The sequence below is a fragment of the Symphalangus syndactylus genome, chromosome 17 (assembly GCF_028878055.3).
Source record: "Symphalangus syndactylus isolate Jambi chromosome 17, NHGRI_mSymSyn1-v2.1_pri, whole genome shotgun sequence".
NCBI lineage: Eukaryota > Metazoa > Chordata > Mammalia > Primates > Hylobatidae > Symphalangus > Symphalangus syndactylus.
In genome coordinates this window covers 98,221,906-98,249,110 of record NC_072439.2, presented here as the reverse complement: position 1 = coordinate 98,249,110, position 27,205 = coordinate 98,221,906, and the positions used below count along the sequence as shown (strand labels likewise).

At 46.0% G+C, this 27,205-nt stretch overlaps 2 protein-coding genes across 3 annotated transcripts in view; both read left to right on the top strand.

The window, feature by feature from the left end:
* The first annotated feature begins 101 nt into the window (after nt 1-101).
* DYNLT2B (dynein light chain Tctex-type 2B) lies at nt 102-27,018 on the top strand. 2 transcript variants are annotated; one of them, XM_063622281.1, is made up of 5 exons: nt 102-232; nt 1,793-1,926; nt 12,008-12,077; nt 21,853-21,916; nt 26,868-27,018. In XM_063622281.1, exons 1-5 carry the CDS (start codon nt 123-125, stop codon nt 26,946-26,948), a joined length of 459 nt encoding a protein of 152 aa, XP_063478351.1. In that variant the 5' UTR covers nt 102-122; the 3' UTR covers nt 26,949-27,018. The 2 variants fall into 2 exon arrangements, with proteins under 2 accessions (XP_063478351.1, XP_063478352.1); XM_063622282.1 differs by having other exon boundaries at nt 26,863-27,018.
* PCYT1A (phosphate cytidylyltransferase 1A, choline) overlaps nt 12,008-27,205 on the top strand; it is a 68,249-nt gene continuing 53,051 nt past the window's right edge. The window contains exon 1 of the mRNA XM_063622247.1: nt 12,008-12,077. The gene's annotated coding sequence lies outside the window, so the exon portion shown is untranslated. The remainder of the gene's footprint in view (nt 12,078-27,205) is intronic.

Sequence of the window (27,205 nt, the reverse complement as noted above, 5' to 3'; positions counted from 1 at the left end):
GCGGGCTTCAGGAGGCGGGAGGGCGGCCCTGTTGCCCCGGAGACGCTTTCCCAGCTGCCGGCCGCGACCGCAACCCGCTAGGCCTTCATCGCGAGCTACGCCCGGACCGAGAAGCCCCGGCCATGGCCACGTCCATCGGAGTGTCCTCGGTGGGCGACGGGGTGCCTGAGTCTGAGAAGAACTCAGGGGAGCCCGAGAACACCTATATTCTGCGGCCTGTTTTCCAGCAGAGGCGGGTAGAGGACGGGGCGTGGCGCGGCGACCTCCAGCGCGCTGGTCTGAGGGGCGGAGCTCGCCTGGGACCTGGGCCACGGAAGGAGCGCGGGGGACGCGCGGGGTCCGCGGGGCGGGAGGCGGGAGGCCGCGGGGCGGGAGGCGGGAGGGCGGCCCTGCTCTGACGTCCGGACGCGCCTCTCGCTGCAGGGGCCGCAGGGACCCCACCCGCTTCCTCAGTGTTTGGGCGCCGGGCGCGTCTTAGGCTGGCGCCGCGGGAATGGTTGGCCCTGGGAAACCCGCGATGGCGTCCTGAGTAAGGAGATGGGTAGAATAGAGGCAGGAAGCCACTCGAGTCGGATGCCGTTCAGCCGTGATTCGAGGGTGACCGTGTGCACACGGGTGCCAGGATGGGCTCACTCCCGGTGCGGGAGCTGCATGTGTGCAAAGTCCTACCCAGGTAGGATCCGGAGGCCCTTAGACCACCGCACCGAGCCCTTGCCGGCATTAAGGCTCACGGGCTAGAGCAGAGGGTACTCAGCTAGGTTTGTAAGATCACTAACTTCACACGCACGCGCACACACACACACACACAAGGTTTGTAAGATCACTAACTTTACACACACACACACACACACACACAGATTTAAAAAAATGTCCTAGTCTCTTCTGTTGTTTGAAACCGGATTGCTGAGTCTTATGCTTGGCAAATATGGAAAACAGGAATTTTGATCATAATAATTTATAGGCCGGGCGCGGTGGCTCACGTTTGTAATCCCAGCACTTTGGGAGGCCGAGGCGGGCGGATCACGAGGTCAGGAGATCGAGACCACAGTGAAACCCCGTCTCTACTAAAAATACAAAAAATTAGCCGGGCGTGGTGGCGGGCGCCTGTAGTCCCAGCTACTCGGAGAGGCTGAGGCAGGAGAATGGCGTGAACCCGGGAGGCGGGGAGCTTGCAGTGAGCCGAGATCGCGCCACTGCACTCCAGCCTGGGTGAAAGAGCGAGACTCCGTCTCAAAAAAAAAAAAAAAAAAAAAAAAAAAAAAAAAAAAATTTATAATATATAAATAAATGTGATACAAATTTATTTGTTTATTTTTATTCTCACAGAAAAAGTGACACAAATTTCATACAGGATTTTTCCCTTGGGTAGAATGAACACAGAGAAAGATACGCTCAGTTACCTTGGTAAAAGGTTCTGAATGCCCAGAGTGCCATTCAGCTGTATTTTTATTTATTTTATTTTGTGAAAGCATGCAGAACAAAATTAACAACAAACATATATTTTGTTTTGAGGGAGAGGGAGTATGAGGAGCTCAGTACTGGATGTACTGAGTTGCCTAATAAGCATCCATATAGATCATGGGTTGGAATGTGTTGAAGTTCAGTGCGGGTCCAGGTTGAAAATACACATATGGCCTATGATTTGTCGTAATTTGTTTATATTTTATAATAAAAAATATGAAAAAGAAGGATTAAGCGGTACTAATGACAAAAAGATGGGAGAAGTTGCGGTATGAAGGTAAGCTGCGGTTGTGCAGTCACCGACTAGATGTTCACAAATTGTTCCATTCAGGTTCAGGCCCTCTGTGGTTAAAGACTGTATCCATGCTGTGCTCAAGGAGGAACTGGCAAATGCTGAATATTCTCCAGAAGAAATGCCTCAGCTTACAAAACATTTATCAGAAAACATTAAAGATAAATTAAAAGGTAATCATGGTGATAACTGGAAATGGCTCATTCTCTTCAAAGACTGAGTATTCCCCATTTGCCCCCTCTCCATCTTTAAACAAAGGACATTGGGGCCAGGTATGGTGGCTCACGCCTGTAATCCCAACACGTTAGCATGCCAAGGCAGGAAGATTGCTTGAGCTCTGGAGTTCAGGACCAGCCTGGGCAACATGTTGAGACCTCATGTCTATTTTTTTTTTTTTTTTTTTTTTTTTTGAGATGGAGTTTCACTCTTGTTGCCCAGGCTGGAGTGCAATAGCACGATCTTTTTTTTTTTTTTTTGAGACAGAGTCTCGCTCTGTCGCCCAGGCTGGAGTGCAGTGGCACAATCTCGGCTCACTGCAAGCTCCACCTCCCGGGTTCACGCCATTCTCCTGCCTCAGCCTTTCCGAGTAGCTGGGACTACAGGCGCCTGCCACCACGCCCGGCTAATATTTTTGTATTTTTAGTAGAGACGGGGTTTCACCGTGGTCTTGATCTCCTGACCTCATGATCCGCCCGCCTCGGCCTCCCAAAGTGCTGGGATTACAAGCGTGAGCCACCGCGCCCGGCCTAATAGCACGATCTTGGCTCACTGCAACCTCCGCCTCCCGGGTGCAAGCGATTCTCCTGCCTCAGCCTCCTGAGTGGCTGGGATTACAGGCATGCACTACCACACCTGGCTAATTTTGTGTTTTTAGTAGAGACGGGATTTCTTCATGTTGGTCAGGCTGGTCTCAAACTCCTGACCTCAGGTGATCCACCCGCCTCGGCCTCCCAAAGTGCTGAGATTACAGACGTAAGCCACCGTGCCCGGCCGACCTCATGTCTATTAAAAAGCAAAATAAAGGCCGGGCTCGGTGGCTCATGCCGGTAATCCCAACACTTTGGGAGGCTGAGGCGGGTAGATCACGAGGTCAAGGAGATCGAGACCATCCTGGCTAACACGGTGAAACCCCGTCTCTACTAAAAATACAAAAAATAGCTGGGTGTGGTGGCACGCACCTGCAGTCCCAGCTACTTGGGAGGCTGAGGCAGGAGAATCACTTGAACCCAGGAGGTGGAGGTTGCAGTGAGCTGAGATTGCGCCACTGCACTCCAGCCTGGGTGACAGAGCGAGACTCTGTCTCAAAAAAAAGCAAAATTAAAAAATAAAACATCTCTATTAAAAAATAAAAACGTAAATAGAATGTTAGCTGTGGATTCTATTAAAGACAACTTGTTCTTCAGTGTCTTGTCTTCTCTAATTATTTGGTGACTTTTACTCATGTAAGTTTTTGCAGATGGTGGGAAAGAGTGAAGATGTGAAATACAACACTGTCCAAAAAATCTTAGTATTCAGAAAGGCCAGAAAGTACAGGGACTCCTTTCCCCCGTATTTCTTGGTTGTTTCTTCCCCCAAGCTGTCAATTCCTCAGCCTGGCATTTAGTACCCGCAGTCCATCTCTCCTCCCTAATCCTTAGCTACTTCCCTTACTCAACCCTCCACCCCTACCAAACTACATCTGTAGAGCATATTTCGTGCTTTTCCTACCCTGTTCTCTTTGTCTCTCTGTCTGTTTTGTTTTTTTGTTTTGTTTTGTTTTTGAAATAGGGTCTTGCTCTTTTGCCCAGGGTGGAGTGCAGTGGTGTGAACATGGCTCACTGCAGCCTTGACCTCCTGGCTCAAGCAATCCTCCCATCACAGCCTCCCAAGTAGCTGGGTCTACAGGCTTGTGCCACCGTGCTTGGCTAATTTTTTAATTTTTAAATTTTTCTGTAGAGATGGTGTCTTGCCATGTTGCCCTGGCTGATCTTGAGCTCCTGGCCTCAAGCGATTCTCCCACCTAGGCCTCCCAAAGTGCTGGGATTACAGGCGTGAGCCACTGCGCGTGGTCTCTCTCTTTTGTTAATAGTGTTATACCATCTGATCTGAAAAGTTCTTTTTCTTTTTTTTCTTTTTGAGACAAGAGTCTTGCTCTGTTGCCCAGGCTGGAGTGCAGTGGTGTGATCTCAGCTCACTGCAACCTCCTCCTCCTGGGCTCAAGTGATCCTCCCACCTCAGCCTCCCAAGCAGCTGGGATTTCAAGCATTCGCCACCACACATGGCTAATTTTGTCTTGAACTCCTGACCCTCAAAAGATCTGCACGCCTTGGCCTCCCAGTGTGCTGGGATTACAGGCATGAGCCACCGTGCCTGGCCTATTTCTATCTGCTCTTCTTAGAAGACACCATTTTTTGAAGAGAAGGAATATCTTCATAAAAGTAATACATGCTCATTGTAATAAACCTAGACAATACAAAAAAGTATCTATAAGGTTTTTTTTTGAGATGGAGTTTTGCTCTTGTTGCCCAGGCTGGAGTGCAATGGCACAATCTCAGCTCAGTGCAAAGTGATTATCCTGCCTCAGCCTCCCGAGTAGCTGGGATTACAGGCATGTGCCACCATGCCCGGCTAATTTTTGTATTTTTAGTAGAGACAGGGTTTCTCCATGTTGGTCAGGCTCCTGACCTCAGGTGATCCGTCCACCTCGGCCTCCCAAAGAGGTGGGATTACAGGCGTGAGCCACTGTGCCTGGCCCCTTAAAGTTTTAAAATATTAACCAAAGGCAGTTACTATTTAATATTTGTGTTTGTTATTTTCTTCTGAATTTGTTTTGTTTTAGAAATTAAATAATACAGAAAAGTACAAAGAATAGCAATCCTGTGTATTTCCATCACCCAGAATTAACTGCTGTTAGTATATTAGCATTTTTGTTTTTAGACTTTTTAATGAAGGTTCATTGTTAAGATTTTTTGTAAAAAATGGTACACATTCATTATACAAAATTTAAACACTAGAAAAATAAAATGAGAAAAATCACCTGAATGCCACCACCCATAAACAATCATTAATATTGGCCGGGAACAGTGGCTCACGCCTGTAATTCCAGCACTTTTGGAGGCCAAGGCGGGCGGATCTCTTGAGTCCAGGAGTTTGAGACCATCCTGGCCAACATGGCAAAACCCTGTCTCTTAAAAAAATACAAAAATTAGCCGGGCTGGTGGTGGGCATCTGTAGTCCCAGCTACTCGGGTGGCTGAGGTGGGAGGATCACCTGAGCCCAGGGACGGAGATTGCAGTGAGCCAAGATTATGCCACTGTGCTCCAACCTGGGCAACAGAGTGAGACTCTGTCTCAAAAAAAAAAAACAATCATTAATACTAGGCGAACATTACAACAGACTTCTCTTCTACATATATATGGACAAATGACAATGGGATATTGTAGACCTGTTTCCCATAGTCATGTCATATTCATTCTGTAACTGGATCAGTTGCCTCCTGTTTAGTTCCTTGACCATGTCATTTTCATTGTTGAGTTCTTTATTTTCTTTTTTTGAGACGGGGTCTTTCTCTGTCACCCAGGCTGGAGTGCAGTGGTGTAATTTCAGATCACTGCAGCCTCAACCTCCCAGGCTCAAGCAATTCTCCTGCCTCAGCCTCTCAATTAGCTGGGAAGAATTCTTTATTTCAACTCTTGGATGATGAGATTTTGTTGTAAGTTGATTTCAGAAAGGACTCAGAAATGCCGTATTCCCTGGGTTCTTTTGTGTTTGAGAATGCCTGCCTTTTGCCTTTAAAGTAGAATATATGGGCCAGGTGCGGTGGCTCATGCCTGTAATCCCGGCACTTTGGGAGGTGGAGCCAGGTGGATCACCTGAGGTCAGGAGTTTGAGACTAGCCTTGCCAACATGGTGAAACCCTATCTCTACGAAAAATACAAAAATTAGCCGGGCGTGGTAGTGGGCGTCTGTAATCCCAGCTACTTGGGAGGCTGAGGCAGGAGAATCACTTGAACCCGGGAGGCAGAGTCTGCAGTGAGCCAAGATAGTGCCACTGCACTCCAGCCTGGGCGACAGAGCGAGACTCCATCCCCCGGCCCTCCCCCGCAAAAAAGTAGAATATACTTTGGATAAATATATTTTTGAGGTAATAATTTATTTTCTTGACTCTTGTGCTTCATTGCCCTTTGACATTCAATGGTAACTTGTCTGTCAAGAAATCTGAGCCCAGCTTGATCTCTGCTTCAGGAATCCTCACCTTTGGCTGGGCGTGGTGGCTCACGCCTGTATTCCCAGCACTTTGGGAGGCCGAGACAGGTGGGTTACCTGAGGTCAGGAGTTTGAGACCACCCTGAACAATATGGTGAAACCCCGTCTCTACTAAAAATACAAAATTTAGGGGCTGGGCGTGGTGGCTCACACCTGTAATCCCAGCACTTAGGGAGGCCAAGGCGGGCGGATCACTTGAGGTCTTGAGTTCGAAACCAGCCTGGCCAACATGGAGAAACCCTATCTCTACTAAAGATACAAAATTAACCGGGCGTGGTGGCGCATGCCTGTAATCCCAGCTACTCGGGAGGCTGAGACAGGAGAATTGCTTGAACCCAGGAGGCAGAGGTTGCAGTGAGCCAAGATCGTCTCATTGCACTCAAGCCTGGCCAACAAGGGTGAAACTCTGTCTCAAAAAAACAAAACAGAGGCCGGGCGCGGTGGCTCACGCTTGTAATCCCAGCACTTTGGGAGGCCGAGGCGGGCGGATCACGAGGTCAGGAGATCGAGACCATGGTGAAACCCCGTCTCTACTAAAAATACAAAAAATTAGCCGGGCGTGGTGGCGGGCGCCTGTAGTCCCAGCTACTCGGAGAGGCTGAGGCAGGAGAATGGCGTGAACCCGGGAGGTGGAGCTTGCAGTGAGCCGAGATTGCGCCACTGCACTCCAGCCTGGGCGACAGAGTGAGACTCCGTCTAAAAAAAAAAAAAAAAAAAACAGAAATTAGCTGGGCATGCTGGTCCCAAACTCCTGACCTCAGGTGACCCACCCGTCTCAGCCTCCCAAAGTGCTGGGATTTCTTGGGAGGCTGAGACAGGAGAATTGCTTGAACCTGGGAGGTAAAGGAGGTTGCAGTGAGCGGGGATCATGCCAGTGCATTGCAGCCTGGGCGACAGAGCGAGACTCTGTCTCAAAATAAATAAAATAAAGAATCCTCATCTTCACGTTTATGCTCAGTAGCTTTTCTAAAGATTCTGACTTTCTAATGAGCATTTTATAGCTTTCAACCTGCAGACTTTATTCTTTCCATATAAAGGAAATTTCCTTATGTGTCTGAATATGTTTCCTGTTCCATTTGATACTTCCTTTTCTTCAGGACACCAAATATTGTTATGTTGAGCCATCTTTGTCTTCTATATTTGTTTTTCTTTGCCATAATCCTTTTTTCTTTCTTTCTTTTTTTTTGAGACAGGGTCTCACTCTGTCGGCCAGGCTGGAGTGCAGTGGCGCAGTCTTGGCTCACTGCAGCCTCAAGCAATCCTCCCATCTCCACCTCCCCAGTCGCTGGGACTACAGGCGCCTGCCACCACACCCGGCTAATTTTTGTATTTTTTGTAGAGACGGAGTTTTGCCATTTTGCCTAGGCTTCTTCCCTTTTTATTGCCATTTCCTTCTGATTTTCTTAAACCAGTAATTGTTTTCATTTGTGTCTTTGTTCTCGCCATCTTGAATTTATTTGTTCTGGAATGATCTTTTCTGTTTGTTCCCCAGGGCCGTGGTCTTTCTTTCCATCTCTTTATGTTGCTTAATAACCTGATTGCGTCCAGGCAGTGGCTCACACCTGCAATCCCAGCACTTCGGGAGGCCGAGGTGGGTGGATCGCCTGAGCTCAGGAGTTCGAGACCACCCTGGGCAACATGGCGAAACCTCGTCTCTACTAAAATACAAAAAATTAGCCGGGCGTGGTGGTGGGCGCCTGTAGTCCCAGCTACTTGGGAGGCTGAGGCAGGAGAATTGCTTGAACCTAGAAGGCAGAGGTTGCAGTGAGCCGAGATCACACCACTGCATTCCAGCCTGGGTGACAGAGGGAGACCCTATCTCCAAAAAAACAAAAACAAAACAAAACAGGCCAGGTGAGGTGGCTCACGCCTGTAATCCCAGCACTTTGGGAGGCAGAGGCAGGTGGATCACTTGAGGTCAGGAGTTCCAGACCAGCCTAGGCAACATGGTGAAACCCTGTCTCTACTGAAATATAAAATTTAGTCAGGCATGGTGGTGCGCGCCTGTAATCCCAGCTACTCGGAAGGCTGAGGTGGGAGAATCGCTTGAACCCAGGAGGCGGAGGTTGCAGTGAGCTGAGATGGTGCCACTGCACTCCAGCCTGAGTGACAGAGCGAGATCGCCTCTCAAAAAACCAAACCAAATCAAACAAAACCATAACCTGGCCAGGTGTGGTGGCTCACGCCTGTAATCTCAGCACTTTGGGAGGCCGAGGTAGGTGGATCACCTAAGGTCAGGAGTTCAAGACCAGCCTGACCAAGATGGTGAAATCCTGTCTCTACTAAAAATGCAAAAAAAAATTAGCCAATTGTGATGGCGAATACCTGTAATCCCAACTACTTGGGAGGCTGAGGCACGAGAATCGCTTGAATCTGGGAGGTAGAGGTTGCAGTGAGCTGAGATCTCGCCATTGCACTCCAGCCTGGGCAACAAGAGTGAAACTCTGTCTCCAGAAAAAAAAATTTAAAAATTTCATAACCTGATTGAGTACTTATTGAGTTTATAAGCTTACCTTGTTCTAGTATTGTGAATTAATTGTGAGGAATAACTCTTCGTTCCTTGATTTGTATAACTTCCTAGGTTGATTTTTTTCTTTCTTTTCTTTTTTTTTTTTGATGGAGTTTCAGTCTTGTTGCACAGGCTGGTGTGCAATGGTATGATCTTGGCTCACCTTAACCTCCACCTCCCAGGTTCAAGCAATTCTCCTGCCTCAGCCTCCCAAGTAGCTGGGATTACAGGCGTGCACCACCATGCCCCGCTAATGTATTTTCAGTAGAGATGGGGTTTCTCCATGTTGGTCAGGCTGGTCTCAAACTCCTGACCTCAAGTGATCCACCCGCCTCAGCCTCCCAAAGTGGTGGGATTACAGGTGTGAGCCACCGTGCCCAGCCAAATTTTTTCTCTTACACAGCTCCTTCCTTCCTTCCTTCCTTCCTTCCTTCCTTCCTTCCTTCCTTCCTTCCTTCCTTCGTTTCCTTCCTTCCTTCCACTTGAAGTTTCTTTCTTTTCTGAAATATTTTTTGAAAAATTGTTTTGTGGACCAGGTGCGGTGGCTCACGCCTGTAATCCCAGCACTTTGGGAGGCCGAGGGAGATGGATCACCTGAGGTCGGGAGTTCGAGACCAACCTGACCAACATGGAGAAACCCCATCGCTACTAAAAATACAAAAGTAGCCAGGTGCAGTGGTTCATGCCTGTAATCCCAGCTACTCGGGAGTCTGAGGCAGGAGAATTGCTTGAACCCAGGAAGCGGAGTTTGTGGTGAGCTGAGATCACACCATTGCACTTCAGTCTGGGCAACAAGAGTGAAACTCCATCTCAAAAAAAAAAAAAAAAAAGAAAAATTGTTTTGTAGAGGTGGTGGTCTTGTCATGCTGCCTAGGCTGGTTTTGAACTCCTGGCCTTAAGAGATCCTCCCACCTCAGCCTCCAAAAGTGCTGGGATTACAGGCGTGACCCACGGCACCCAGCAGTAGCTTTGTTCTTCTTTGTTACTCTTTTGTTTTTGCTATTGCATCTTTGTTTATTGCCATTTGGCTGCATTTCATTTTGTGCCCATACATCATAATTGCTCTGATATGATGTGGGGGATTTTTAATTGCTCTGATATGATGTGGGGGATTTTTAATTGCTCTGATATGATGTGGGGGATTTTTAATTGCTCTGATACGATGTGGGGGATTTTTAATTGCTCTGATATGACGTGGGGGATTTTTAATTGCTCTGATACGATGTGGGGGATTTTTAATTGCTCTGATATGGTGTGGGTTTTTTTTTTAAGTTCCCCTCCGCACCATATCTGAGACTATTTTATTTTCCCCTCAGAACTGTGATTTAAGGGCTGGGTATTTATTATTCTAGACACATTTCTGTAGGATTCGGGATTGGTTAGAGAAAGGAGGAAGCTCAGCTGAGTTGTGCGCAGTGTTTTTTAAACATAACTTGGACTCTGTCTTCACACACTCTGAATCAGGTTCATGCCCCACATGGGAGATTGCCTGCAGTCTTCAGATTGTCCTGGTTACAGTGTAATCTTGGAACCTGTACGTTCATCAGAGAGAGCTGTCTCTGTATCAGCTTCACTTATTTCACTTCTTTTTTTTTTTTTTTTTTTTTTTTTTTTTTTTTTTTTTTTTTTTTGAGACAGAGTCTCGCTCTGTCGCCCGGGCTGGAGTGCAGTGGCGCAATCTCGGCTCACTGCAAGCTCCGCCTCCCGGGTTCACGCCATTCTCCTGCCTCAGCCTCCGAGTAGCTGGGACTACAGGCGCCCGCCACTGCGCCCGGCTAATTTTTTTTTTGTATTTTTTAGTAGAGACGGGGTTTCACCGTGGTCTCGATCTCCTGACCTCGTGATCCGCCCGCCTCGGCCTCCCAAAGTGCTGGGATTACAAGCGTGAGCCACCGCGCCCGGCCTCACTTCTTTTTTTTTTTTAAACTCTTTCCACTATTCCTTGGTCAAAAAAATAGAAAGATTTAAAAATGCCAATTCCATTTTTTTCTCTTCAGACTTGGTGTTAGTGGGAATTTTCAGGATTTTGCTGCTTTAGCAACGTAGTTTCTGGGGTAAACAGCTAAATGGTGCTGGATCACCTCGTTTTGCTCTGGAATCTTCATTTTTTTCTTGTCTGTCTCACCAAACAGCTTACAGTTTCTTGGAGATCCCATGCTCTCCTGCTGTGCACGTGCCCCTCCGTCTTGGGTGTGTGGGGAGATGGGGCTGACCTGGTCCCCTCTCACTCAGCCCTCAAGACTCAGCTTATTGGCCGACCACATCCTCCAAGAAGTCTTTTTCAGTGATTTCTTGCCACTGCCCAGACAAACAGAGGAACTGCCCTGCTGGCTCTGTGTTCCTGATGTACATCATACATGCCACTCCTTGAATTATAAGCATATTGCATTCTCAATTTATTTTTCTATTTTCTTTTTTTTTTTTTTGAGACAGAGTTTTGCTCTTGACTCTTGTTACCCAGGCTAGAGTGCAATGGCGTGATCTCAGCTCACTGCAGCCTCCACCTCCCAGGTTCAAGCAATTCTCCTGCCTCAGCCTCCCGAGTAGCTGGGGTTACAGGGACCTGCCACCATGCCTGGCTAATTTTTCTATTTTTTAGTAGAGACAGGGTTTAACCATGTTGGCCAGGCTTGTCTCAAACTCCTGACCTCAGGTGATCCACCAGCCTCACCCTCCGAGAGTGCTGGAATTACAGGCGTGAGCCACCGTGCCCGGCCTATTTTTCTATTTTCCTTTGAGTTCTTTACTACTTGTGAGTTCTTTAAGGCAAGAAAAACGTCTTATTTATTTCTCTATCTTGAAGGTTCAGCTCAGTAGCTGACTTATAGTAGGGGAAAAAGGAAGGAAGCTGAGGTTTATTGAAGGACTAGTATTTAACAGCACTGTTTAGATGCTTTAGATATTACTATATCTGACTGGGCGTGGTGGCTCACGCCTGTAATCCCAGCACTTTGGGAGGCTGAGGTGAGTGGATCACCTGAGCTCAGGAGTTTGAGACCAGCCTGGGCAACATGGTGAAACACCTTTTTTACTAAAAATACAAAAATTAGCCGGGTGTAGTGGCACATACCTGTAGTGCCAGCTACTGAGGAGGCTGAGGTAGGAGAATCACTTGAACCCTGGAGGCAGAGGTTGCGGTGAGCCGAGATCGTGCCACTGCACTCCAGCCTGGGCAACAGAGTGAGAATCCATCTCAAAAGAAAAGAAAAAAGATACTACTGTATCTTATCTAACCATAACAACCCTGGGAGGTAGGTACTGATATTCTCGTTTAATGATGGAGACTTAAACTGAAAAGTTAAATTACTTTCTAAGGTTATACACTTGGTGAGTTATAGTTAGGATCTGTCTTCACGTCTTCCTGACTCCCAAGCTTACCATCATATTCATTAAGTACTTGTGGATTGAATGTTTATGTCCATTTCTGGGCAAATTTGTCCTCAATAAGTAATTTTACTACATATTTGCTTATAAATAACCTTCTTATTTTTTCTTTCTAGAAATGGGATTTGACCGATACAAAATGGTGGTGCAAGTAGTGATTGGAGAACAAAGAGGTGAAGGAGTGTTGTGAGTAGCTGGATTTTCCTTCTTGTTTTATTCATCTATATTTCTTATGAGGTATCTGTCCTTTGGACAATTCAGTAAGAGTGTCTTTACAAGAGTGAAGGGGGCCTGGTGTGATGGGTCACACCTGTAATCCCAGCTCTTTGGGAGGCCGAGGCGGGCGGATCACCTGAGGTCAGGAGTTCAAGACCAGCCTGGCCAAAATGATGAAACCCCGTCTCTACTAAAAATACAAAAATTAGCCGGGTGTGATGGCATGCGCCTGTAGTCCCAGCTACTCAGGAGGCTGAGGCAGGAGAATCGCTTGAACCCAGCAGGCAGAGGTTGCGGTGAGCAGAGATCATGCCATTGCCCTTCAGCCTGGGTGACAGAGCAAGACTCTGTCTCAAAAATAAATAAATAAAATACCTTTATTATCGCTAAAATATTGTCAGTCCTAAATATCATAAAATATGCTGTTATTGTTCAGATATGCTAGATTGCCTCATATATGTATGTATGTGTTTTCTTTTTCTTTTTTTTTGTTTAAAGAGACAGGGTCTCATTTTGTCACCCAGGCTGGTGTGCAATGGCACTATCACAACTCACTGCAGCCTTGGCCCCCTGGGCTCAGGTGATCCTCCTGCCCCAGCCTCCTGAGTGGCTGGGACTGCAGGTGTGCACCACCACACCTGGCTAATTTTCTATTTTTTTGTTTTGCAGAGATGGGTCACACTCTCTTGGCCAGTCTGGTCTTAAACTCCTGGGCTCAGGCAATTCACTAGCCTTGGCCTCCTAAAGTGGTGGAATTACAGGTTTGAACCACCATGCCAGACCTATTATTTTCTTTTTTACAATTTTTTCTTTTTTTTTTTTTTTTTTTTTTTTTGAGATGGAGTCTTGCTCTTTCGCCCAGGCTGGAGTGCAGTGGCGCAATCTCGGCTCACTGCAAGCTCCGCGTCCCGGGTTCACGCCATTCTCCTGCCTCAGCCTCTCCGAGTAGCTGGGACTACAGGCGCCCGCCACCACGCCCGGCTAATTTTTTGTATTTTTTAGTAGAGACGGGGTTTCACTGTGGTCTCGATCTCCTGACCTTGTGATCCGCCCGCCTCGGCCTCCCAAAGTGCTGGGATTACAAGCGTGAGCCACCGCGCCCGGCCAATTTTTTCAAATGAAGATTCACACAAGGTCCACACATTGCATTTGGTTAATATGTAAATTAGGATTTTTTTTTTAAAGACATAGGATCTTGCTATATTGCCCAGGCTGGAGTGCAGTGGCTATTCACAGATGTGATCATAACACACTACAGACTAGAACTCCTTGGCTCAAGTGATCCTCCCACCTCAGCCTGCCAGGTAGCTGGGACTATAGGTGCACACCACAGCATCTGGCTTTAAATTTACTTTAATCTGTCATTTTTACTGCCTCATTTCTCTCTTTCCTCTTTTAATCCTGCCATTTAATTTTATTTTTATGACAGTCTTGTTTCTTCACCCAGGCTGGAGTGCAATGGCATTATCTCGGCTCACTGCAACCTCTGCCTGCCAGGTTCAAGCGATTCTCCTGCCTCAGCCTCTTGAGTAGCTGGGGTTACAGGCACTCACCACCATGCCCGGGTAATTTTTGTATTTTTAGTAGAGATGGGGTTTCACCATGTTGGCCAGGTTGGTCTCGAACTCCTGATCTCAGATGATCCACCCACCTTGGCCTCCCAAAGTGCTGGGATTGCAGGTGTGAGCCACCGTGCCCAGTCAGTTATTTATTTATTTATTTTTTCCTGCCACTTATTTGTTGAAGAAATTGGTTTGTTTGTCCTGTAGAGTTTCCTATATTCTGGCAGTTGCTGATTATATACCTATGGTATTGTTTAATATGTCTTCTATTTCCTGTACTTCTTGAAAATAAGTAGTTAGATCTAGTCTTAATTAGCCATAGGTTTGAGGTTGAGGAAAGACTGTTTTTTATACATCCTATTGCATCTTCTCAGAAGGTACAAAATAGCTGGTCATCTCTTTTTGCTTTGTTAAGGTTGATCATTGAGTTCAGATATTGTCAGATGGATCCATCTATTATAAAGTTTCCCATCAGGGCTGGGCATGGTGGCTCACACGTGTAATTCCAGCACTCTGGGAAGCCTGGGAAGCTGAGGCAGGAGGATCACTTGAGCCCAGGAGTTCCAGACCAGCCTGGGCAACACAGCAAAACCCTGTCTCTACAAAAAAATACAAAAATTAGCCGGGCATGGTGGCACACGCCTGTGGTCCCAGCTACTTGAGAGGCTGAGGTGGGAGGACCTCTTGAGCCCAGGAAGGTTGAGACTGCAGTGAGCTGTGATTGTGCCACTGTACTCCAGCCTGGGTGACAGAGTGAGACCCTGCCTCAGATAGGTAGGTAGGTAGGTAGGTAGGTAGGTAGGTAGGTGGATAAGTAGGTAGGTGGGTAGGTAGGTAGGTGGGTAGGTAGGTAGGTAGGTGGGTGGGTGGGTGGGTGGGTAGGTAGCTAGGTAGATAAGTGATTACATTGTCTTCTAGTTTCCATTGTTTCTGTTGAGAAGTCAGCTGTAAGTTTTATTATTCAATTGAAGATGATATGTCCTCTCTAGCCACTATTACTTTCTTTATATTTATTCTGCTTGGAGCACTCAGAGTCTCTTGAATCTATGGGTTGATTTTTTTGTTGTTTTTTTTTGAGATGGAGTTTTGCTCTTGTCACCCAGGCTGGAGTGCAATGGTGCGATCTTGGCTCACTGCAAGCTCTGCCTCCCGGGTTCAAGAGATTCTCCTGCCTCAGCCTCCTGAGTAGCTGGGAGTATAGGTGCCCAACACCATGCTCGGCCTTCCAAAGTCCTGGGATTACAAGTGTAAGCCACTGCACCCAGCCAGGTTGATTTTTTTATCAGTTTGGGAAAATTCTTAGCCATTATCTTTGTTTAAAAAAATAGTTTTTGGCCAGGTGCAGTGGCTCACACCTGTAATCCCAGCCCTTTGGGAGACCGAGGTGGGTGGATCACTTGAGGTCAGGAGTTCGAGACCAGCCTGGCCAACCTGGCGAAACCCCATCTCTACTAAAATTACAAAAAATTAGCCGGGCATGGTGGTGCGCACCTGTAACCCCAGCCACTTGGGAGGCTGAGGCAGGAGAATTGCTTTAACCTGGGAGGTGGAAGTTGCAGTGAGCTGAGATCACGCCAGTGCCCTCCAGCCTGGGGAACAGAGTGAAACTCTATCTCAAAAAAAAAAAAAAATAAATAAATCAGGTTTTTATTTTAAAATAGTTTTAGATTTATAGAAAAGTTGCAGTTAGCATATACTCCATACCCAGTTTCCCCTATTACTATAAGAATGATAATTATGTTATTGAGACAGTTCTTGCTCTGTCACCCATGCTGGAGTGCAGTGGTGCAATCATGGCTCACTGCAGCTTTGACCTCTTGGGCTTAACCAGTCCTCCTGCCTTGGCTTCCCAAAACACTGGGGTTACAGGCATGATCTACTGCACCCGGACTCCCTATTGTTAACATCTACATAGTATGGAACATTTATTATAATTAATGAACCAATATTGATACAGTGTTATCAAATAAAGCTTTGTTCTGATTTCTTTAGTTTGTTCCTAATGTCCTTTTTCTACTTTAGGATTCTATCTAGGATACCACATTAAATGTCTCTTTAGGCTCTTCTTGGCTGTAACAGTTTCTCAGACTTTCTTATTTTTCATCACCTTGACATTTTTGAGGAGTACTGGTTAGGTATTTTGTAGAATGTTCCTCCACTGAGATTTTTCTGCTAATGATTAGTCTGGGGTTACAGGTTTTTGGAAGGAAGATCACAGAGGTAAGACGCCATTCCCATCATATGTCAATGGTACATACTATCAACATGACATGTTACTGTTCGTGTGAACTTTGACTCCCTGCCTGAGCTGATGCTTCTCAGGTTTCTTCACTATAAAGTTACTCTTTCTATAACTGCTCAGTGGGTTCACTTGCCCGCTGCCTAGACAGAGCCGATTCATCATGGCAGGGGAATTGCCATAGAGAAAGAGTAGTTCACACAGAGCCGGCTTGCGGGAGACTGGAGTTTTATTATTATTCAAATCAGCCTCCCTGAGCACTGGGGAGCAGAGTTTTTTTTTTTTTTTTGAGACGGAGTCTCGCTCTGTCGCCCAGGCTGGAGTGCAGTGGCGCAATCTCGGCTCACTGCAAGCTCCGCCTCCCGGGTTCACACCATTCTCCTGCCTCAGCCTCTCCGAGGAGCTGGGACTACAGGCGCCCGCCACCACACCCAGCTAATTTTTTGTATTTTTTAGTAGAGACGGGGTTTACACCGTGGTCTTGATCTCCTGACCTCGTGATCCGCCCGCCTCGGCCTCTCAAAGTGCTGGGATTACAACCGTAAGCCACCGCGCCGGCCGGGGAGCAGAGTTTTTAAGGACAGCTTGGTGGGTGGGGGGAGCCAGTGAGCCGGGAGTGCTGATTGGTCAGGGATGGAATCATAGGGACTCAGAGCTGTCTTCTTGCGCTGAGTCAGTTCCTGGGTCGGGGCCACAAAATCAGATGAGCCAGTTCATGTGGGTGGTGCCAGCTGATCCATCAAGTGCAGGATCTGCAAAATATCTCAAGCACTGATCTTAGGAGCAGTTTAGGGAGGGTCAGAATCTTGTAGCCTCCAGCTGCATGGCTCCTAAACCATAATTTCTAATCCTGTGGCTAGTGTTAGTCTAGTCCCCAGACAAGAAGGAGGTCTGCTTTGGGAAAGGGCCGTTATCGTCTTTGTTTTAAACTATAAACTATAAACTAAGTTTCCCCCCAAGTTAGTTCAGCCTACGCCCAGGAATGAACAAGGACAGCTTGGAGGTTAGAAGCAAGATGGAGCTGGCTAAGTTGGATCTCTTTCACTGTCTCAGTCATCATCTTGCAAAGGCAGTTTCATTTCCTCCGTGTTCGTCCTGTGCTCATTAGGAGGGAATCATTGTGTGCAGCCCACACTGAAAGAGCAGGGAGTTATGACCCACCTCCTCGAGGGCATCGTATCTGCGTAAATTATTTGGAATTTTCAGCACAGGAGATTTGTCTCTCCTCTCCCATTTATTTATGTATTCTGTCATTTATTTCAACATGGACTCATGGATATTTTATACTTTGGATGATTATTCAGTACTACTTTATTTATTTTGTAGTTCTAATTGTTCTAGCTTGGCCATTGAGAGCTTTCAGTTGATTCCTGTGTCCCACTGACTCTACTACTGTGGCTTTTTTTGAGCACTTCCTTACTTTCTAGCACTATCAGAAGCTCCATTGTGTTCATTCCCTGCCCCAAGCCTAGAATTCAGCCACTTCTCCAAGGAGCCCCTGTTCAGTGTGTTGGAGAATGGCATTAGAAACTAAGCTCGGGGCCCTAGAGGTGGCCATTCTCTTTTAAAACACTGCTGCTGCTCCATCCACTCTGCTCTCTTTGTAGGACTTAGGTTACATGTATGTTTGGTCTTTTCTCAGTATTCCACATGTCTTTTATGCTTTTTTCTGATTTTTCTATTTCCTCTCTGCGCTTCAGTTTATGTATTTTTCTTTTTTTGAGACGGAGTCTCGCTCTGTCGCCCAGGCTGGAGTGCAGTGGCGCAATCTCGACTCATCGCAATCTCCACCTCCCGGGTTTAAGCGATTCTCATGCTTCAGCCTCCCAAGTAGCTGAGACTACAGGTGTGCGACACCACTCCCAGCTAATTTTTGTACTTTTAGTAGAGATGGGGTTTCACCGTGTTAACCAGGATGGTCTCGATCTCCTGACCTCATGATCCGCCTGCCTCAGCCTCCCAAAGTGCTGGGATTACAGGCGTGAGCCACCGTGCCCGGCCTGAATTCAGCATGTCTTGAAAAGAAAACCCACCATGTGATATGCTCAGTTCTAAGTAGAACTGAGTAAAACTCCTTTTTTATGGGATCTTCTTCCCTCCAGAATCTGATTTTACCTTCTTAGCTTTGTTAAGACTGCCGACTCTGCTGGGCACAGTGGCTCACTCCTGTAATCCTACCACTTTTGAGAGGCCAAGGCGGGCAGATTGCCTGAGCTCAGGAGTTCGAGACCAGCCTGGACAATATGGTGAAACCCTGTCTCTACCAAAAATACAAAAAATTAGGGCCAAGCACGGTGGCTCATGCCTGTAATCCCAGCACTTTGGGAGGCCAAGGCGGGCGGATCACTTGAGGTCAAGAGTTCGAGACCAGCCTGCCCAACATGGTGAAACCCCGTCTCTACTAAAAATACAAAAATTAGCCAGGCCTGGTGGCAGGCACCTGTAATTCCAGCTATTTGGGAGGCTGAGGTAGGATAATCGCTTCAACCCGGGAGGTGATGGTTGCAGTGAGCCAAGATTGCGTCACTGCACTCCAGCCTGGGCAACAGAGTGAAACTCCATCTCAAAAAAAAAACAAAAAAACAAAAAAACAAAAAAACTAGCCAGGCATGGTGGTGCATGCCTGTAATCCCAGCTACTTGGGAGGCTGAGACATGAGAATTGCTTGGACTGGGGAGGCAGAGGTTGCAGTGAGCTGAGATCATGTCACTGCACTCCAGCCTGGGTGACAGAGCAGGACTCTGTCTCAGAGTAAAATTAATAAATAAAAAATTTTTAAAAAGTAAAGACTGCCAACTCTCCTACTAGTTAAATCTTCCCTCAGTAATTGGTTCTTTTTCTGGGCAAGGCCCAGATTCTCAGCATCTAGCCCTGTGCCCTGAATTCAAGTCCCCCAGGTAAAAAATCTGCTGCAGAATATCAGCTTACCTCCTAGAGTTCACCTCTTTCTGGAAGTTTGGCTCCTCTAGGCCTGTTTGCTTTGGCAGCTCCCTGATTCATTTTATCCAGCTTTTCTTACTGTTCTTGGTGGGAGCATTATTAGCCTGCTACAAACTGTGCCATTACACCTCTTCCAGGTCACACCTGTAATCCCAGCACTTTGGGAGGCTGAGGTGGGCCGATTGCTTGAGCTCAGGAGTTTGAGACCAGGCTGGCCCACATGGTGAAACCCTGTCTCTACAAAAAATACAAAAATTAGCCAGGCGTGGTAGTGCACGTGTGTAGTCCCAGCTACTCGGAAGGCTGAGGCAGGAGAATCATTTGAACGCGGGAGGTGGAGGTTGTAGTGAGCTGAGATTGTGCCATTGCACTCCAGCCTGGTTGACAGAGTGAGACTCCCTCTCAAAAAATAAAAATAAAATATAAATAAATAAAAGAATTGGGGTCTCACTGTCTTGTATTTTTGTCTCAGAAAACAAAAAGAAAACAACTCTCTCTCTTTCTCTTGTGGTGTGTGCTTGATTCTGCTTCTTGTCATGTCTTCTCACAAGTCTTTTAAGAGTAAGTGATTCCCGGCCAAGAAACAAAAGCCAAATCGTCCCATTCTCCAGTGGATCTGGTTGAAAACTGGTAATAAAATCAGGCACAGCTGGAAAGGAGACATTGCAGAAAAGCCAAGCTGGGTGTATAAGGAACTGCACATGAGCTGGCACACATATTCACGCTGTATCACGGTCACGGCCATCTTACTATAGCAAGCTGAAAATGTCACCACTGTCTGAACAGTTGGACGTGTTTTATTGGGAATATATTTTTTCTCTTTGTTTATATGCCCTGCGATAGTAGGCTGGGTTCAGTAATAAATATGTGAGACCTTTTGTTTCAGGAAAAAAAAGAACCAATATAATATAAGGTATATGTATATGTTTCTCTGTAGTTATGGGTTGTGAACTGCCTGGGTTCAAAGCCAAGCTTTGTTACCTAGTTGTATGACCTTGTACACTTGATTTCTCTAATCCTCAGTTGTCACATTCACTAAATGGGTATAATTATAGTACCTCATAGGATTCAGTGAGTTAATACACGTAAAACACTTAGACTAGTGAATGGCACAAAGTAAGTAAGTGCTCAATAAGTGTTTGCATGATAAATCATACACATATGTTTAATAGAAATGTAAAACATTTGTAATTTTTTTTTCACTTATTATTATTTATTATTATTTTTTGAGACAAAGTCTCACTCTGTCGCCCAGGCTGGAGTGCAGTGGACAATCTTGGCTCACTGCAGCCTCCACCTCCCAGGTTCAAGTGATTCTCCTGCCTCAGCCTCCCGAGTAGCTGGGATTACAGGCGTGTGCCACGACGCCCAGCCAATTTTTGTATTTTTAGTAGAGATGGGGTTTCACCATGTTGGGCAGGCTGGTCTCGAACTCCTGACCTCAGGTGATTCGCCCACCTCAGCCTCCCAAAGTGCTGGGATTACAGGTGTGAGCCACCGTGCCCGGCCTATTTTTTTCACTCAACATTATATTGTGAATAGCTTTTCATGTTCTTGGAATTTTATTTTTAAGAGCCAGGTTCCTGCTGTGTCTTCCAGGCTGGAGTGCAGTGGTGCAATCTCAGCTCACTGCAAGCTCCGCCTCCCAGGTTCATGCCATTCTCCTGCTTCAGCCTCCTGAGTAGCTGGGACTACAGGTGCCTGCCACCACGCCTGGCTAATTTTTTGTATTTTTAGTAGAGATGGGGTTTCACTGTGTTAGCCAGGATGGTCTCAATCTCCTGACCTCGTGATCTGCCCGCCTTGCCTCCCAAAGTGCAGAATTGTTTTTTTTTAAGAGCCAGGGTCCTGCTGTGTCTCCCAGGCTGGAGTGCAGTGGCTGTTCACAGGTGTGATCATCACATACTACAGCCCTGAACTCCTGGGCTCCAATGATACTCCCTGTCTCAGCCTCCTGAGTAGCTGGGACTACAGGGACACGTCACTGTGTCTTGCAAAACTTTTCTTTTTTTTTTTTTTTTTTTTTTTTTTTTTGAGACAGAGTCTCGCTCTGTCACTCAGGCTGGAGTGCAGTGGCGCAATCTCGGCTCACTGCAAGCTCCGCCTCCCGGGTTCATGCCATTCTCCTGCCTCAGCCTCTCCGAGTAGCTGGGACTACAGGCGCCCGCCACCACGCCCGGCTAATTTTTTGTATTTTTAGTAGAGACGGGGTTTCACCATGGTCTCGATCTCCTGACCTCGTGATCCGCCCGCCTCGGCCTCCCAAAGTGCTGGGATTACAAGCGTGAGCCACCGCGCCCGGCCACAAAACTTTTCTTTAAGGTCTACATAGAATTTCATTGCCAGAAAACATCATTATTTCTTTTTTCTTTTTTAAAAAAATTCTCCCAGATCCTGAGAAATACCATAATTTCATTTACCAATCCAGTCCTATTGGGCATTTAAGTTGTTTCCATTTTTAATTGGCTTTTATTTTGACTAATATTTTTTTCTTATCCAAGAATTGCAGAGAGGAGAATAGCCAATTTCGAGGTAGTTTAGCATTCTGTAGAGATATTTCTGGAGTTATAATTAGTTAGAAGTTTGAATTGTAGTTTGGAGTTTGCTCCTTTTTCTGAGACTCTATAAAATGATCAGGTTGGACTAAATCTGTTGGGCTCTTTCTGTGCCTTCCTTGTCCTGTTATTGTGCAGGAGCTGAACTCATTAAAAGTCACACACAAATCTCTAGTATTGATCCCTGTAGCCATGAGGTAGGGTCTGAGGCTGTCAGAGTCCCTGGCTGGTCACCTCTAGTTGCAAACAGCTTCATCTGACTCTAGTTTCTCTGGTTTACCCAGTATACTCTCTGGTACAAATACAATATTCTGTGGGTACCAACCTGTGAAAGGTTTGGAAGTACAGATCTATGAGAATGTATTAAGGAACACTTTTTCTCATGGCAGATATGTGTCGTTTAGGTCCTTGTTAGATTGCTGATAATTCTTCGTTCTTGGATTTTTTAGCATGGCTTCTCGCTGTTTCTGGGATGCTGACACTGACAACTATACTCATGATGTTTTCATGAATGTAAGTGTATTTGGAAACCTCTTTTCCCTTTCTAAGGACGTGGGCACTGCAAGTCAAACTACTTACTATTGATTAGGGTGGAAAGACACTGCAGTCTTGTCATTCATCTTTGACTTCTGAATGAAATGATTTTACTGTTAGTTTTTGTGTTACTAAAGCAGAAACCTAGAGTGCTGCTTATAGGCAAGGAAACTTCCATGTTTACGTATGACATAATTTTTCGTGGGTTTGAATTTCTGAATAGCATATTATTTAGTTAGCATATTATTTAAACATTATTTTTAGCCACTTCCTCCATAAATCACTGTGTTCTAAAACTCAATCCCGATAATCCTTATTAAAGTAATAATTTATAACTAAAATTTTAGCATCACTTATTTGTTCATTTGAACCAATCACACTTTGCTAAGTTGCAAACAAATGTGGATGGCAGGGATTCCGTGAGCAAAGGTAATTTTTCTTTTAGTAATAAAATTTATTACTTTATCTTAAAGCCATTTATTAAAATTAAGCAAAAATAAAGAGGAATCTTTAAAAAGAGGTTTCAGGCCAGGCGTGGTGGCTCATGCCTATAATCCCAGCAGTTTGGGAGGCCAAGGAGGGCAGATCACCTGAGGTCAGGAGTTCAAGACCAGCCTGGTCAACATGGTGAAAGCCTGTCTCTACTAAAAATATAAAAATTAGCCGAGCGTGGTGGCGGGCACCTGTAATCCCAGCTACTCAGGAGGCTGAGGCAGGAGAATCGCTTGAACCCTGGAGGTGAAGGTTGCAGTGAGCTGAGATTGTGCCGCTGTATTCCAGCCTGGGTGACACACACACACACACAAAAAGGTTTCATTAAAGTTATTATTTTAGGCCGGGCGCGGTGGCTCACGCCTGTAATCCCAGCACTTTGGGAGGCCGAGGCGGGCGGATCACGAGGTCAGGAGATCGAGACCATCCTGGCTAACACGGTGAAACCCCGTCTCTACTAAAAATACAAAAAATTAGCCGGGCGAGGTGGCGGGCGCCTGTAGTCCCAGCTACGCGGGAGGCTGAGGCAGGAGAATGGCGTGAACCCTGGGGGGCGGAGCCTGCAGTGAGCCGAGATCGCGCCACTGCACTCCAGCCTGGGTGAAAGAGCGAGACTCCGTCTCAAAAAAAAAAAAAATAAAAATAAAAATAAAAAAATAAAGTTATTATTTTATATTTACTCCAGAAATGATTGCATCCTCTATTCGTCTACTCCCAGGTTGTGAATACATAGAGTCAGAGTTAGAGTAGAACAGAAACTAGATTGAGTAAATTAAGAGAGTGAGGCCGGGCGGGGTGGCTCACGCTTGTCATCCCAGCACTTTGGGAGGCATGTGGATCACTTGAGGTCAAGAGTTTGAGAGCAGCCTGGCCAGCATGGTGAAACCTCTTCTCTGCTAAAAACATACACACAAAAAATTAGCCCGGGTGTGGTGGCGCATGCCTGTAATCCCAGCTACTTGGGAGGCTGAGGCAGGAGAATTGCTTGAACCCGGTGGCGGAGGTTCCAGTGAGCCAAGATCGCACCACTGCATTCCAGCCTGGGCAGCAGAGCAGGACTCTGTCTCAAAAATTGAAAAAGAAAAAAGAAATAAGAGGGGGATCCTATCTCCAGCTCTGTCACTTTCTAATTGAATGACTTCAGGTAAGTCATTGGATTTTTCTGACATTGTATCAGTGACATTAGGAAGCTGAAGTACATGTTCCCAAAGACTGGCTGTGACTGCCTAAGGATCATTTGGGAAGTTGTTTAAAATATAGACGCTGGGTCCCTATTCAAATAGATTCTGATCTAATAAACCAGGGGTTAGATCAGCAAATCAGAATATTTAAAAAGTTCCCCACAATTCTGCTGACTGCCAGATACGGACACTGCTTATGTAGACGATTTTAAGGTAACTTTTAGCTCTAAAATTCTATGGTCTCACCAAGGTTTTATTTTTATTTTTATTATTTTTTGAGACAGAGTTTTGCTCTTGTTGCCCAGGCTGGAGTGCAATGGCACAATCTCGGCTCACCGCAACCTTGCCTCCCGGATTCAAGCGTCCTGCCTCAGCCTCCCGAGTAGCTGGGATTACAGACATGCGCCACCACGCCTGGCTAATTTGTATTTTTAGTAGAGACAGGGTTTCTCCATGTTGGTTAGGTTGGTCTGGAGCTCTCGACCTCAGGTGATCCGCTTGCCTCGGCCTCCCAAAGTGCTGGGATTATAGGTGTGAGCCACTGTGCCTGGCCCCGCCAAAGTTTTATTTTATGCTTAACTACCCTAGGGATCAGGGGCTGGACAGTGGGAAGTACTATGTAAATATTAATTTATCAGCTATCTTTGGGGGAAAAGTCAAGCTAAGAAGATGGTTTTTTTTGCCAGGCACGGTGGCTCACGCCTGTAATCCCAGCACTCTGGGAGGCCGAGGCGGGTGGATCATGAGGTCAAGAGATTGAGACCATCCCGGCCAACATTCTGAAACCCCGTCTCTACTAAAAATACAAAAATTAGCCGGGTGTGGTGGTGGGTGCCTATAGTCCCAGCTACTCAGGAGGCTGAGGCAGGAGAATTGCTTGAACCTGCAGAGGTTGCAGTGAGCCGAGATTGTGCCAGTGCACTCCAGCCTGGAGACAGAGCGAGACTCCATCTCAAAAAAAAATGCATCTTGTTTGTTTTGAGACGGAGTCTTACTCTGTCACCCAGGCTGGAGAGTGGTGGTACCATCATGGCTCACTGCAACATCTGCCTCCCAGGTTCAAGCAATTCTCCTGCCTCAGCCTCCCGAGTAGCTGGGACTACAGGTGCATGCCACCACGCTCAGCTAATTTTTGTATTTTTTAGTAGAGACAAGGTTTCACTATTTGGTCAGGCTGGTCTCCAACTCCTGACCTCAGGTGATCTGCCTGCTTTGGCCTCCCAAAGTGCTGGGATTATAGGCATGAGCCACCGGGCCCAGCCAAAAAATGCATCTTTAGATGATACAATTCATTCATTCAACAAATAGTTCTGAGCTCCTATTATGTGTCAGCTTCTGCACTCGAGGGGCTAGGGATAAAATGATGAATAAGACAGGCATGGTTTCTGCCTATTAACATCCAGTGGGGGCCACTCAATACTCAAATGAACAAATATGTAATAAAAACGTTTAGGCCAGGTGTGGTGGCTCACACCTGTAATCCCAGCACTCTGGGAGGCCGAGGCGGGTGGATCACCTGAGGTCAGGAGTTCAAGACCAGCCTGGCCAACATGGTGAAACCCCATCTCTACTAAAAATACAAAAACTAGCCGGGCAAGGTGGTGGGCGCCTGTAGTCCCAGCTACTTCGGAGGCTGAGGCAGGAGAATTGCTTGAACCCAGAGGGTGGAGGTTGCAGTGAGCCAAGATCGTGCCACTGCACTCTAGCCTGGGCGAAAGGGCAAGACTCTGTCTCAAAAAAAAAAAAAAAAAAAAAAAAAAGCACTTTATTTGGGAGATTCCAGGAAACATGAGTAGAGGCAGAGGAAATGAGAGGAGGGAAAATCATGTGGCATTGAGCGGAAAACTGCTGCGGATGACAGGGCTCAGTCCTGTTGGAGAACTCTGGGTGGTGCTGTAGAACAGGGCCACTCACAGTGGGGTGCACAGACCAGCACCACTCTGTGATCTGTACAGGTCCATGATGAGGTGAGCAATACATTGAGTATAAGCGTTGGTTTAGAAACTCTTACAGCAATTTGACAAAGTAATCTTTTGTGCAATGAATCTAAGAAAAAAATTGGGGCTGTATTTTGTATGTTCCTTTTTTTCATTTCATGTTCTGAGTTATCTATTTTTATTGCATTTTACAAAAGCATCCTTCCATGAAGGACCGGAAGTTAAAAACAAAGCAGGTCCTTTATCACAGCACTGTAGTAGAACACAGTTCAGAGTTATCCACCCAAGGAGCCAGGGAGCTGGGCTAAACCAAAGAATTTTGCTTTTGGTTAATCATCAGGTACTTGATCCCATCATTACCAGCCTGGAGTTGAGGTTAGTGGTTCAGGAGTTGCTGAGGCAGGTGGAAGTCTTGTAATAAGTGCCTAAGAAGTGTTTTAAGCAATTTGACTGGGCTCTGGAAAGCATTTTGTGATTCTGAACTAAAAGATGGACAAGTAAATTTTATCAATTAAGAACAAACACCCAGAGACTATTTCTTTTATCCAGAATTTATGACAAGGTCCTGTTGTTCTTATCGGTGATACTTATAATATGGTTTCTTGGGATGAGTAATGCAGTTTACTCCAAGAAACTCAAAGCATTTCATACATTATTTCTGTGATAAATCAGGAAATATGTGAATAATTATTTTATGAATATGTATTACCTAAAGTTGATTAGTTCACATTTTATTTTTACATTCAGAAAATCTAATTCTTTACCCATCCTAACCTTTTAGCAAGCAATTTTGTAGTTACCCTCAGGCAAGCAGTAGTGTAGCTATACTCTGGAAACCCTTCACTTCTTGAAGAAGGAAAAAGTCTTCCTGATTGAAAATTGGTGGCTGGGCAAGGTGGCTCACGCCTGTGATCCCAGCACTTTGGGAGACCAACGTGGGTGGACTGCTTGATCCCAGGAGTTTAAGAACAGCCTGGGCAACATAGTGAGACCTCATCTTTACAAAAAATAAACAAAATTAGCCCAGTAAGGTGCCATGCACCTGTGGTCCTAGCTACTCTGGAGGCTGAGGTAGAAGGATTGCTTGAGCCCAGGAGGTCGAGGCTGCAGTGAGCCGAGATCACACCACTGCACTCCAGCCTGGGAGACAGAGTGACACCCTGTCTCAAAAAAGAAAGAAAACACTGGAAAGATCTGAGATGATGTTAGTTTCAATTGCCTGTGCTGCTCTCATTCCCTCTTTAGTACTAACATTCTGGGTGTGTGTGTGTGTGTGTGTGTGTGTGTGTGTGTGTGTGTTGTATTTGTTTTTTAGGACAGTTTATTCTGCGTTGTAGCAGCATTTGGCTGTTTCTACTACTGAATGAATCTTTGAAAAGCTGGGAAAAGACACGACCATGAAGAAATCTGAACTTTTTAATATTGTTAAATATCTTGACAAAATAAAGATGTTAGTAGTTTGACAACTGAATCTGTTGTGTTTTAGGCCTTATATTTTTAATGTTTTGATTTTGTTACACTATGTTCTGTTCCTTTCTTTCTTTCTTTTTCTCTCTTTCTTTTTTTTTTTTTTTTTGAGACAGAGTCTCTCTCTGTCACCCAGGCTGGAGTGCAGTGGCACGATCTTGGCTCACTGCAACCTCCGCCTCTTGGGTTCA